Genomic DNA, 14,172 nt, shown 5'->3' with positions numbered 1-14,172 from the left:
TCTGTTTGCTGATCCCTGGCCTAAACTGCTACTTCAAGTAATATATTTTTTCCCCCATTAGGGCTCTGGTTACAAAGTTACATAGATTATGAGTGGTCTGCCATAGCTGTATTTTGCTCCCTAACCGTTAGTGCTCAATTTTGCAGAATGCTATGATTTTCAGAAGAATATATAATGTCTAGTAAAAATGCTAATACTAAAGAATATTAGAACTAACATATTTCAACAATTTATTTCATGTTGTGACCGTATGATGATATAATTTATAATAACATAATAACAGCGTAACACATTATAACAAAGATCTGAATACAATTCAGCAAACCTAATGAGAATAAAATTACCTGCAATGACTATGTTAACAAAATTCTTCATTACAAGAATCATAAATTGATTTACCTGAGCACTTCTATTTCTTCTGCTGTGTATCTCTGTCCTTGTGCATCACACGACTGTGGACTTATAAATGGCTGAGGTCTTTCAAGGAAGGGATTATTAGTTCCTAGTGGAAAATGTGCTCTCACTGGAGGTGACTTTGGTTTAATATTCGTTGACTTGATTTTGCAAAATGGCTTTGTCAAAGGCTCACTCAAACCTTCTGCTCTATAATGGAGAGAAGCACAGAAAAACTGTTCTACTTTTTCTTCTCACATTTAAGCGTCTCAGGAAACAAAATTTACTTCAAGAACTAGTCAAAAATCCCTACTGTAAAATTCTTAGTATATAAAATGCTTACATAATAGTCAACATTTCACTACTTAAGCTATTCCCAAAGGTAAGGTAAGTATTTTTGCAAGCAATATTCTATCAACAACATTAACTGAGCACTTATTGTTTGTCAGATACTATGCAAGATGAGGGGCATATAATAAGGTATAAAACAATCTTTAACCTTAAGGTGCTCGTAGTTTTGTAGGAGAAGAAAGATAATTGCATCAAAATGATGGACCCTACAAAGGAAGAATTACATGTAAATGAATGGACAACAGAAGTCACTGACTTAACAACTGGGAAGAAGGGGCAAGTCAGGGAGGGCTGCTCTGAGTTGATGCTTGAGCTGCAGATGAATTCACCTGGAGAATGAGGAAGCATTCTCAGTAGAGAGAACAGCATGTGGAAATGTGCAGAAATATGAAACAGCATAGAGTTAAGGTAACTTCAAAAGAACAGACGAAGCCCCTGTGAAAAGCGCAAATGAGAGGCTGCAGAAGATGAGATGAGAGAAGAAGGCAGGGGTTGGCTTGCAGAAAACCTCACAGGATATGCAAGGGAATTCTGACTTTGCAGAATTCTGTCAAAGAACAAGCTACAAAACAGAGAAATTCTTAACCTGAGGTCCACATATTAGCTTTAGGTGTATTGTGAACACTCTGAAATTAAATGCAAAAAAATTTTTGCGTACATTTTCCTACAGACTGTATCCATAATTTTCAAGATTCTCAAAGGAGCCAAGACTGACTCACCTCTCCCCCTTTGTTTAGGATGCACTCAAAAATACCGTATGGGTTATCCACATAGGTAGTAAACGTCATCTATGATTCTGACTGGTGAAAGAAGTCAAGATGGAGGAGACAACTGTGCATCAAATGCTCATCTCTTTATGTGTTTAGGAAAACTAAAGATTAGTACATGATGGTAATGAAAAGGAGGAATGACTGTTATACCTCAAAAAAAAGAAGGGCTGGGGCTGGTACAGCTATCTAGTCAGAGCCTCAAAAAAAGAAAATTTTATTAATTCATGCTATAGGTATAAATGCAATTTCCACCCTTTTCCTTTGTCTATAACACTCTTTCACGAGGTGTAATTCTCTTGTGTAAATCTTTTCATTTTTTCAAAAAGTACCTACTGAGCAAATAATATATGTCAGACACTCTGCTAGATGTTTGTTACACCACTGAACTAACAGACAAAATTCTCGGCCCTTACAGAGCTTACATTTGGGGGACATGGACATTAACAACAAATATAACAAACTGGTAAATTTCATGTAATTTAGAAAGTAGTAAGAGCTATAGCTTTGTGAAAAAATATTAGAAAAGAGTAAGCAGGATGAAAGCACTGGGGGAGATCCAATTTTAAATAGGATGGTTAGGGCAGGCTTCATTAAAAAGTTGACATTTGAGCTAAGAGGTAAAGGAGCTACACACATTGTATAATTTGGGGTATGTGCATGGCTGTAAACAGGTTCATTCTCGATATCTCTATTTTTAGTAGTAGCTCTGGAAGGCTCTCTGGAAGTTCTCTTCGGAAGTCTGATATTTCACAAGAGAAAGTCAGTCTTCCGTTTCAAATATCACAATCATTTCTGTTCTATACACAACAAAGACTAAAAATATTTCTTAACTGATTGGTTATTTCTTGAGTTTAAAGCAGGAAACTAGACAGAGGAGGTAAATTCACTCAGAGAAAGAAGGTAGACTTGCTCTAACTTTAAATACAGAGGTTTGTTACGACTTCTACCACATATTTAGATAAACCTGTTATGTAATAAGTAACACAGTATGTACCATCCATGAATAAGAACTTGAGTGACCAAAACTCACCTATCTAGTGCCTGTCGAGCCAACTGTTTCAGTTTATTTTGCAGGGTTTTATCAGCAGTTTCATAAGACTTAAGAGAAAGAAAGAGATAGACAATCTAAAGCATAATTATTTTTTAATTTGCTTGATCCATAATATTTCTAAGCAAAAAAATTTACAATACATATTACACTTCTCGAAGTTATGAGAGAATAAACAAAGATGACATTTTATTTTCATTCTTAAAGGTGTCATTTAAAATAGTGTTGAAAACTTGCCACTGAGGTGAATTTTAAAACAACTTCATGTGGACAAGTGCTAACTGGACCACAACTGTATGACCATGGTGCCATGGAAGGCTAAGTGGCAGGAACCTCAGAAGACCTGCACTTACCTGTGGTCTTAGGCACCGTACCTACAAAAACCAGGCTAAATGAGAACACCGGTCTATACCATTTCACCTCCTGTCAAATGCACTAGATGCCCCTTGAAGCTATGAGTCTCAGGGGCTCCTTAGGGAGCAGTAAAAGCCACTCAGCATATAGACTTTACTTTGAAAATTAATAAAGCTCTCCCAAACCACTACCTTACTTTTTAGTGTATGAAATTGAAAAAACAACAAAAAAAGGGAAGTTTATTCTAAATTCATAGATTTGTGATGATGAATTCTTCCTGTAGTAAGTTTAGCTATTAGGGTACAAAAAGGTTAAGGTTAAAAAACAGTTCTTATAATTTAAAAAAACAATTGCTTACTAATAATCTTAATACTGTCAAAACTTTAACAAGAGGTAAACATCCATTATTAACTTTTTACTCTTCATCTTTTACTAAGAAGTAACCTAACAGGCTGGCTGGTTAGCTCACTTGGTTAGAGTACGGTGCTGGTAACACCAATGTAAAGGGGTTGGATCCTCATACCGGCCAGAAAACAAAACAAAACAAAAAGGTGTAACTTAACTACATTTATAATGATAGAATAATTTTTTTCATCAAGCAGTTAAGTAAAATTCAATAGTAAGAGAAGACATTTCTTAGCATAATTCCACAAAATTTAATTTGTAGCTTATACATACGGTTTTCAGACAGAGATCCACAGCTTCTGTATATAATTCTATAGCATCTTCAACATTCCCTTTTTCATCTTCATCAAAAGCTTGTGTAACAAGGAAGTGGGCACGCTCTAAGTCCAACTGATGTTTTGATTTCAAAGGACCAGCACTCTTTGACTGAACTAGGAGAGGAAAAAAAGCATATATAGAGAAGGAATATTACCTACATAAAGCCAGATACAACATACTGTTTTAATATATTTAAGACATTCTTTACCAAAACAGTACAATTCTTCTAATTAAAAAGCTTAGCAAGGTAAAAGAATAAAATCCTTAAAAAAAAAGTAATTTTCCCTTCTCTTTTTAATCTTAAGGCCTAAAAACTAACATCCCCAACTGCTTAATTCATCACACAATAGACATCAGAGACAAGGAATATTAACAATGTATTATTTATTTAAAAATTTTTTTTTCCTGAATCTCTCTCCTTACCAGCACTCCCTTCATTTAAAAAATAAAACACAGAAGTCCTCCTCACATACCCCTCCACTCCAAAAAACAAAATGAAAGCCTGGAAAATGCTAAATCTTAAGAAACTCCATTATATTTTAATGTAATTAAAAAAAATTTTTTTTTCAGTACAGACAATAATTGTGTAATATAATATGCTAGGCCCTGATCATAAAGTTCCTATTTTTCCTATTCGTTTGGGTCCAGAAAAGCTATATTTTTACAACCCTTTAAATAATTATTTCCATTTTGTTTTTAATATAAAGATATATATCTAAAAGGAACTTGTATCCAGAACATAGATCTCTCACAACTCAACAATAAAAAGACAACCCAATTAAGAAGTGGGCAAAAGTTCTGAATAAACATTTCTCCAAAGAATACATTCAAATGGTCAACTGGCAAGCGAGAAGATGCTCAACATCATTAGCCATCAAGCAAATGCAAATCAAAACCACAATGACATGGCTACTTTATATGCCCTAAGATGGCTAAAAGACAGACAGTAACAAGTGTTGGTGAGGGAACTGGAACCCTGATACACTGCTGGTGGATTTATAAAATGGTGTAGCCACTTTGGAAAATGGTGTGGCAGTTCCTCAAAAAGTTAAACACAGAGCTATCTGATGACCCAGCAGTTCTACTCCTGGGTATATGTCCAAGAGAACTGAAAACATATGTCCACACAAAAACCTGGACATGAACACTCACAACAGCATTATTCACAATATCCAAAAGGTGGAAACCCAAATGTCCATCAACTGATGACTGGATAAACAAAATGTGGTATATCAATACAATAAAATGTTATTCAGCCATAAAAAAAAAATGAAGTACTGATATATACTACAACATGGATAAACCTTGAAAACATTAAGCTCAGTGAAAGAAGCCAGACAAAAAGCCATGTATTAGATGATTTCATCTATATGAAATATCCAGGATAGGCAAATTCATAGAGATAGAAAGTAGATTAGTGGTGGCTAGGAATGGGTAGTGACTGCTAATGGATAAGGGGTTTCTTCTCGGGTGATAAAAATTCTGAAATTAGACCGTGGTAATGGTTCTACAACTCTGGGAATATACTAAAAACCACTGAATTGTATACTTTAAAAACGTGAATTTTATGGTATGTAAATTATAACTCGATAAACCTGTTATTAAAAAGGACTCTTCTGCTTAAAATATTAATACTTAATTAAATACCTAAGGAAACCATTTAATTCTCTACAGATTATACTACATTTACTGAATAAAATAAGTAAAAAACTAGTCAAACAATTAAGGTGTGTTAGGTTTTCAAAATCCTTTTTGAACTTTGTTTTTCACTGACAAGTCTTTATTTTTCAAGAGATGAGGGCTGTCACATTCTGTGCCTGAACATCACATTAATAGTTATCGATATTTAGAATTTACTTCCCCCAAATCAAATGCAATTTTTTAGGTTTAGCTGTATTTACTACAAAGTAGAAAGAACTTTTTAAAAAGTCTTCAGGAAAAAAATAGGTAATTCATATTTTTTTCTCCAATTGTCTTAAAGACTTCTAGGGGTTTAAAGAACACTCTGTGATAAATATAATACGTATGTAATAAGCGTGATTGAGTATGTGTATACATGGAAGGGAAAGATGGCAATAGGCCTTTGGCTACCAGGGTTTCTATTCTTGTAATAACACCACTAAATGATCTCTCCCTTCTAGAGCATTCTGCTCTAACATTCAGTCTAGCATGTTTCAGAAAGGGATTTCCATGATAGTGCAATGTCTATACTTTTATCTCTCCACACCTGATTAAAAACTTCCTGAGGGCATATGGACTGACACTCATCTATCACCCAGTACTTACCATATATCCCAAACATAGACACAATAAATGGTTGTTGAAATGAAGGGAAATATCTATGGAAAAAACAGGGAGATCATGGAAGTAAGCACGAAAGATTACTTTCCGTACTTCAAAGATAATTTTATTTGAAAACACTGATCATGAAACAAGGTTCCTAATTATTGGGCAGTTAAATTTAAGAACCTGATTTACTTGGCTGGGAAAATAAAATTTCTTTTGAAATACATGGTATTCTGAATACACGAATCAGTTTTGTATCAAGTTAGGCCCCTATACACAGGCAGTCCATTTTTCAGTACATGTAATTTTGGGGCACTGTCTTAAAAGTAAACTACCTCGTTTTAAGGGGATTGTCATTACAAGGAATCCAATGATCAAATCTACTTTATCCTAACTATGTGCTTATAACCGTTCATATCTACTCAGAATGAGTGGTAGAAAATAGCACAAAGTCCATCAGAGTAAAGATTCCTCTGCTTGTGGCTTTGTTATACAGCACCAGAAAAAAACGGGTTAGAAAGAGCCCCTAGGGAGATGAATGCATTTCTGAAACAAAATATCAATAGGTGATAATTTTCTTTTCTACCCACATGAACAGCAGATTTTGATGCAAACCACTTATCTCTAACAAAACTGTGATCATGAAGCCTATGTGTACTTCCATCACAGCACTTGCCAAGCTGTTTATCAAAATAAATACAAGTTGTTCCAGGTCTCTGCTTACATGTCGCTTTTCCAAGGTATGGTTTAAAAAGAGGTTAGCAAAGGTCTGGAGGTAGAGGACACTGACAGAGAAGAGACTGAACCTACAGCTGAAGTTTTTAAACACTAAAGAGGAATAGTTACTTAATTTTAATATCAGGAAAGAATGTGTGACAGATATTCAAAAAGCAAACTTTAACAGGATCCTAATCCTAACTGCCAATAGAATGTAGATAATTCACCATCTTGCATCTCTGGGAAATTAGGATATTGGACTATATTATTTCTAAGGTTCCTCTTCCTATATCTCTCACTTATTTCCATATTATGATTTTTAAAGAGGTGATTACCAAAAGAGGAATGAGCAGCAACAGAGTGAGGATCAAGATCCAAAGAAGAAAACAAAGAGGAGAGAGAAATATAGAGGGAAAAGATGTGACGAGAGAGAAGAAAAAAGACACAGTGACAAGTTTAGTAGTCCTTTACCAACCTGCTGAATGTAGAGCCTGAACTCTTTCCAGATACTCATTTATTTTTTCTTGAATATGTTCTAAGCTTGATCCTGCCATCTCAGCATAAATTAAGGCTTGTGCAGCTTCCTAAAAATAAAAAATAATTCAAAGGAATCCAACAGATGTATTAATTTGAATTTTCTTTTCCACTTTCTATTTATTTACTATTGGTTTCCATGAATAACAAAACAAGAATGTCTTTAAGATTTTAGTATTTTTCCCATAAATTAAATGAATCACATAATCCTCCAAAACCTTTTCTTTAGTTTTCAATGCTCCCAATTTTCACATACTGTTGAAAATTTATGAACTCAAATATGAGAAATTATAAACATTTATTTAGAACAGTTGTGGTTTACTTATTTTCTGTTTTCCTTATGCAATAATCAGACAAATTCAGCCAAAAGGCTGTGGGAAAGAAAAGATACGATGACTTCCTCAGACTCTATAACTCACATATTTCAGGGGAAGAAAATACAACTTTACATTCAAACATTAAATACTGTATCTTATGAACCATCGTTATCTAAACACATCATAGCTAAACAAGTTCAATAACTACTATGTAATTATATAATATATATTACCTCTTCTTGCATGTAAATATTTTCAAATAATTATCTTGCTTAAAAAAACAAAGCCAATTAAAAAAATTGCTGCTATCAGTTTTATTTTCTCATTTTATTTATATTCAAAAGTGACTAACAATTGAGAAATTGCTTATAGAATGGTATTAGGGCAGAAAACACTAAAAACTAAATTGATAAAATTTATAGAAATAGTTTCTAGAAGTACAACTTTTTTGACTTTCTCAAGGATGAAAAATTCTTCCGAAGTGTCATATATGTAATCTTACGGGAAAACAAGAGGCACTGCATAGTAGTTTCTTTTGCTTTACAAAAAGCATTTTATATGTCACAATTTTAATCTATTAATATTCATCAGTTATTTTACAAAACCAAAACACACAGAACTTTTCTTTTAAAGAAATATCACCTTGTGAAATTGTCAAAAAACTCCAAAAGGAATGATTCTGAAACACACCAAAAGTTTAAAGTAGATTATAGGGCTGGCCAGTTGGTTAGAGCACAGCCTTCTAACACCAGTAGGTCAAGGGTTCTGACCCCCATACCCACCAGCCGCCAAAAATAAATAAAAAAAAAAAAAATAAAGTAGACTATAAAATGAAGGCAATAAAATATTGATCTGTGGCAAACCACTCTTTACTGATAGCACACAAGCTTATGGAATAAAATTACTACTACTGGATTATCAAAGTCTGACATTCTTTCTAAAAGAAAAGGTGACACTATTAAGAGGATACAGCTACCTCCACGTGTGACTATTGCTGGAGGGGTGTGTTTGTAAATCCTCAGGATTGGAGAGCAGAGTGGACTGCTGAAGCTCATACACTTTGATTTAGCAATGTTGCCCCCAGTAATTTATCCCCAAAAAATACCAAACAAACATGTAAAGCATTAGTTATAAGGATACTAACTGCACCATTACTTACGATGCTGAAAAACCAGAATGAATCTACAGTTTGTAAAGGAATTATGGTACATCCACATAATGAAATACTACGCAGCTATTATTAATAAAATATTATAGGACTAAAATTAGTGATTTGGAAAAACATTCAAATGAAAAGAACAGGTTAAAAATAGTATAAACAGTACAATCCCCCTTAGTGGAATAAAAGAAGTTGTATACACATATGCATAGAAAAACAACAAAGATACATATCAAATGCTAGGATAAGAGATGGCTTTATTCTTTTTCTAATTTATTTATTTTCTTCAACGAACATGCACTACTTTAATATACGAGTATATCAAAGACTATTTCCCGCTAGCCATAAATCAGAGCCAAGTGACAGCAAGACCTAGCTACTAACTACCCACACCTAACTACTGCCCCGGAGCAGCTCAAAGGCAGACCTTTGCCAGCCAACACTGCGGCCAGAGAAGCGGTCCCTCCAATGCCGCCACCAAGCCACCCCCACAGTGGCAGGAGCCCGGGTGGGCGTGGATGTGTCCGGCCTCTACAGCCCGGGTCGCCTCTCCCGTGCGGAGGAGGAGCAGGAAACAGGTAGAGAAAAGCACAGCCAATGGGCCCTGTCGCCTCGGCACCTGGACTCCGCCATCGGTTTCAGGCCCCCGCCGGACTCCGACTCGAGTGCTTCCCACCGAAGCGGCTGTCCCGGCCCTACCTTGTAGTAAAACACTGCCTCCGAGTAGCGGCCTTCGTGGTCGCGCTGCACCGCCAGCCGCGCGAACTGCACGGCATCTCGCTCCAGCGCCGTCGCGTCCATGGCGCGGAGGCCCCACGCAGGAGTGGGAGTGAGGCCCTGACGCACGACGGCTCCGGACCTCGCGCCCCGGAACGCGGCGAGCGCTCAGAAGCGCCGCGGATGAAGCAGGAAAGTTTACTTTCGGCAGCGGAGGGAGGACAGCCGGCCTTTCCAGACCGGGCCAACCGCGACGTCCCACTCCCTCGGCGCAGCCCCAGCGCTCTATCCCAGACGGGAGCCCGACGGGCAGCCCCACTTGGCGGCCACCGTGTCCCTTGCCCCGCCCCCTCCGGCCGCAACGCGCAGGCGCAGCCTGGCCCTGGGGAGTTTCTGCGGAGCTTCGGCGGCTGAGGCCGGGCTCGCGGGAGTGCACGGAAGTGCGCGGGCGGTGGGCGGGGCCGGACCCGCGAGCGGGGAGGGGTGAGCGGCCGCTGCGCACGTGACCGCCTCGGCGCCCGGGATTGGGTGGGCGGAGGCAGGTGGCACGTCCGAGCTGCGGACATCTCCGCCGTCTGCATGCGGGCGGCAGTGCCGGCGTGTGCTGTCGCTGTAGGCTGTTGGCGCGTGCGTTTTATGGAACCTTTCCTGCACTAAGTGTAAATGGGAGGCGTGAAGAGCCAACGAAGAGGATGTCCCACAGTCATCTAGACGGATTAAAAGAAAACTCAGGGATGGAAAGTGAGGCTGTAAGGTGCTTTTAAGATACTCTTTGATATCATTTATTTTCCACAAACTCTATCACATCCCTGTATAGCACTCCAGTGTATTCCTAAGTATGGTATTGACTGAATTGTCAACAAACGAAGTAATGTATTTTTACCTGTACTTTTTAGGTTAACTTAATGTTAAATGCCTAATTAGGTGATTATTTGATTAAGGTCTTCTCTCCCTTAAAAGTCTGAATTCAGCAGTAATAAAAATGAACTAGTAACAGGCGCCACGAAGTGGATGAAACCCCAAATTCACGTCGAGTCAAAGAAGCAAGACTCAAGAGTACAAACTGTATGATTCCATTTATAAGAAACATTCTAGACTGATCTATAATGTTAGAAAGCAGATCAATGGTTGGGAAGAGATGGGAAAGAATCTCTTGGGATGATGGAAATGTTTTCTATCTTGGTGGTGGCGTCAACATGTATACGTTTGTCAAAACTCATCAAACTGTATATTTTAAATGTGTGCCTTTAATTTTTTGTTAATTATACTTCAGAAAAAATTTTGTTACTTGGTCTGCATTTAAATGGGAGTCACGTGTCTTAATTTCTTTAACTGTTTCTTCACGTTTAATGAAGTTAATAATAACAGCAACAACAATAACTGTCCACATCAGCCTGTTGTAAAGAGCACAGGTAAAGAATTTGACTCTGTGCTTGGCACAAAAATGGTTCTTAGGGTTAGCTACCACAGTTTTATAACTGAAGCAGGGATGGTTTCTCCCTTTACCAGTTTTATCTCAGCATTGATAAGCATTGGTCCAGAGCAGGTGTTCGACAAATATTTGAAAATGTTGAGCGAGTGAGCTCCTTTACTTAAATATATTTAATACACCCTCCCCCATCTTGATTCTGAAGAACGAAATCTAAATTCCTTAGCACAAAGTAGAAGGTCCTTTAGTTCCTGAGCCCAGGCCATGTGAGCTGCCTTGCACAAACTGACTCCCAAAGTACAGCAGATGAATGCAGTTTTACTCCCTCATAGCAGGACTTCTGTGTGTAATGTTCTAGCTCTCATCATGGCTTATAGAATTACTAGTCCCTCTTGGAGGAAGCCTTTTATAGCACTCCCAGGTAATCATGATCCCTCCCTGTACTCATTCATATATTCCCTCTTCCCTGTAAGGAATTTAATTCTTTCTCCTTATTTATTTATTCAATGAACACTGAATGCCTGCTAGGCACAGAGCTAGACATTGAAAATACAAAGATAAGTAGAGAGTGATACAAGGCAGATGTAAAAACAAATTGAAGCTCCAGAATATCTACGATCTCAACAGAACTGAGTCTTCCAATCCATGAACACAGTAAATTTCCCCATCTTCAGAACTTCTTTAATTCCTGTCAGCAATGTTTTGTAGTTTTCAAGTGCATAGGTCTTGTACATCTTTTGACAGATTTATCTCTAAGTATTTCATATTTTTGATGCTATTGTCAATGGTTTTTCTTATTTAATTTTAATTTCCAATTGTTTGCTACTAGTATATAGAAATCGAATGGACATGGACATTTGTATATTGACTTTGTATTCTGCAATCACGAATTATCCAAAAAACTCTGAAAGGTTGTTGGTGGAGCCTCATGACAGGCTGTCTCTGTGAAAAGTCTGCTGGAATGTCCACTAATACCTCCACCTTGGGCTAGCTCTGTGACATTTACCATAGTACAATCTGTCCAGTGCTCTCATCCTGCAGCATGACAGCCCTCCCCAACCCAGAGCTCAGATAGACCTGGAAAGCGGAATGAGTTTGAGAAGACACGCTTCAGCAACACACCCCTGCCCAGGAACCCTTGCTGTTGATAAATTCCTTGGCCCTTCCTACAAATGCCTTTATAGTCAGGAGCAGCAAAGCATAGTTGTGAAATTCAGGCCTACAGGGGGCTTGTGATCTCTATATAATTACATATATAATCTATCAATATTATATTTACTTAATATATTTATAGTTAGAATATGTATATAAAATTCTACTGTAGATAGAAGAGATATTAGTATTATAACTGTTTTTTAAAGTTGCCAACGTAATTCAACAACTATTTAAAATCCCGTGGGCCAGCCACTGGGGGTTAAACAAAATGAACAAAACAGCTCACACTGTAGTGAGGAAGACACACATCAGCCAACAATTAAAAGCACCATTTGATGAGAGAGAGAAGTCAAAGGCTGGGAGGGCCACAAGAGCTGCATCTAAATCAGCCTTGGGAGTCTCACACAGTGTCCCAGAAAAAGGGATGCTTGAGTTGAGTCCCGAAGGCAGAATAAGAGCAAAGCAGAGAGAAAGACAGGGATGTTTCTGGCTAGACTAGAGGCAGGAGTATTGAGCCCTGTGTATTGGGAGGATTAGGATTCACTGGGTATGGCTGTGGGAGGTGGGGTATGGCTGTGGGAGGTGAAGGGAAATGACTTTAGAGCAGTGGTTTTCACATTTTAGCTTAACCACCTGGGGTGGGGAGGAGGGTGTCTGTTCATACACAGATTGCTGGGCTCCACCCCAGAGTTTCTGATTCAGTAGGTCTGGGGTAAGGCCTGGGAATCTGCATTTCTGGCAGGTTCTGTCAGATGCCACTGCTATTGCAGGTGCAGAGACCACACTTTTAGAACCACTACTTTAGATTTATGAAGGAGGTGTGGAAAGCTCAAAGCCCATGCCCAGCCAAGACTTTTGACCAGGGTTCCAGGGCCTTGAAATTCCAGCACTCAAGGAGGGAGTGGATCATGCTAATGACAGCAAAGACGGGTGAATTAGGTCCTTCCCTACAGTCCCATGTCTTCTGTGTGGGGTCCATGGCTTTGGAGCTAGCTTCCTTCCTTTCCTAATCTCATTCTCTGAGACCCTTCAGTACACACGGTGTGTTGCTTTTGGTCCTTGGTAGTTAAAGGTGGGTGGGACAATTCATCTTATTTACTACAGAGCATCACCAGCCATGCTGGATTTATGCAAATTTCTGAGAACACACTGCCGCCTCGTGTTCCTGTGTGGTACTGCATATGGATATGGCATGTGGCACAGCTGCAGGTTACCTCATAAGGGCTTATGGTCACTAATTTACTCTTTCAACCAACATTTATTTAAAACACCTTACGTGATATTTGAAGAACATAATGATTTCTAGTCCCAAGCCTCATGGGGGCTCTTTGGGGTTAACAGCTTCATCCCTGAGGCAAGGAATGAAAATTTGAGAACCAGGCTCAGGGTAGGAAGTGTTGGAGAGTAAATGTCCCACTTCACTGGGGTGGTCACTGGTTAGCTCTAGACACTTCAAGGCAATGTGGGCCTAATATATATATATATATATATCAAGAGAAGACAGAAATTCAAATATTGGTTTAAAAATTTCTGATTTTTAAATAAAAATGAAGTCAAATGTTTTTCTAAATACTATGAGCCAACATCCTAGTTTATAGTGGGTCCACATCTTGTCATTTTTATCTTCTGCTTTGTACTTTATTCATTTTCATAATTTTAGGAGGTCTCAGGAAGACAAGGTCTGAATGCTGACACCTGTGGATACAATGGTGAGTGAAAACATGAGCAGACCCTCCTCTCATGGGGGCTTTTGGCCTAGTGGGGATGCTGTGGGTTGAATTTGTCTTCCAGAAGTTCATGTGTTGGAAACAATCCCCACTGTAACAGTGTTAAGAGGATGGGAAATCCGATTATGGTGTATGAAAAGTGGGGCCTTTAAGAGGTGATTGGATCATGAAGACTATGCTCTCATGAATGGTTTAATCCCTTCATGGAGTAATGGGTTATTATGAGTGTGGACTGATGACTTTATAAGGAGAGCACATGAAAACACTTGACAGTCTCTGCGTGTGATACCCTGCATTGCCATGGGGCTCTGTAAAGAGTTCCCACCTGGAAGAAGGCCCTCACCAGATATGCCCCTGGGCTGTGGACTTCCTAGCCTCCCAAACTGAAAGAAACAAATTTTATTTTCTTATAAATTATCCAGTTTCAGGTATTCTGTTATCAGTGACAGAAAACAGACCAATACAGGGGGCGACACAAACATCAATAAATGA

The 14,172-nt window shown here is 38.3% G+C and overlaps 1 protein-coding gene across 3 annotated transcripts in view; it reads right to left on the bottom strand.

Annotated features, from left to right (window-relative positions):
• The window catches only part of CAPN7 (calpain 7), a 43,634-nt gene extending 33,923 nt beyond the window's left edge, over positions 1-9,711 (bottom strand). For all 3 annotated transcript variants that reach the window (XM_063113490.1, XM_063113491.1, XM_063113492.1), the window contains exons 1-5: positions 9,352-9,711; positions 7,118-7,226; positions 3,595-3,752; positions 2,545-2,612; positions 400-603 (exon numbers count right to left, since the gene is read on the bottom strand). In XM_063113490.1, coding sequence (XP_062969560.1) covers positions 400-603; positions 2,545-2,612; positions 3,595-3,752; positions 7,118-7,226; positions 9,352-9,453 — 641 coding nt within the window. In that variant the 5' untranslated portion in view covers positions 9,454-9,711. The remainder of the gene's footprint in view (positions 1-399; positions 604-2,544; positions 2,613-3,594; positions 3,753-7,117; positions 7,227-9,351) is intronic.
• Between the last annotated feature and the right edge of the window lie 4,461 nt (positions 9,712-14,172).

The sequence above is a fragment of the Cynocephalus volans genome, chromosome 11 (genome assembly GCF_027409185.1).
Source record: "Cynocephalus volans isolate mCynVol1 chromosome 11, mCynVol1.pri, whole genome shotgun sequence".
NCBI classification, from domain to species: Eukaryota; Metazoa; Chordata; class Mammalia; order Dermoptera; family Cynocephalidae; genus Cynocephalus; species Cynocephalus volans.
The sequence above is the reverse complement of the archived record's forward strand: the minus strand, read 5'-3'. Positions and strand labels throughout refer to the sequence as shown.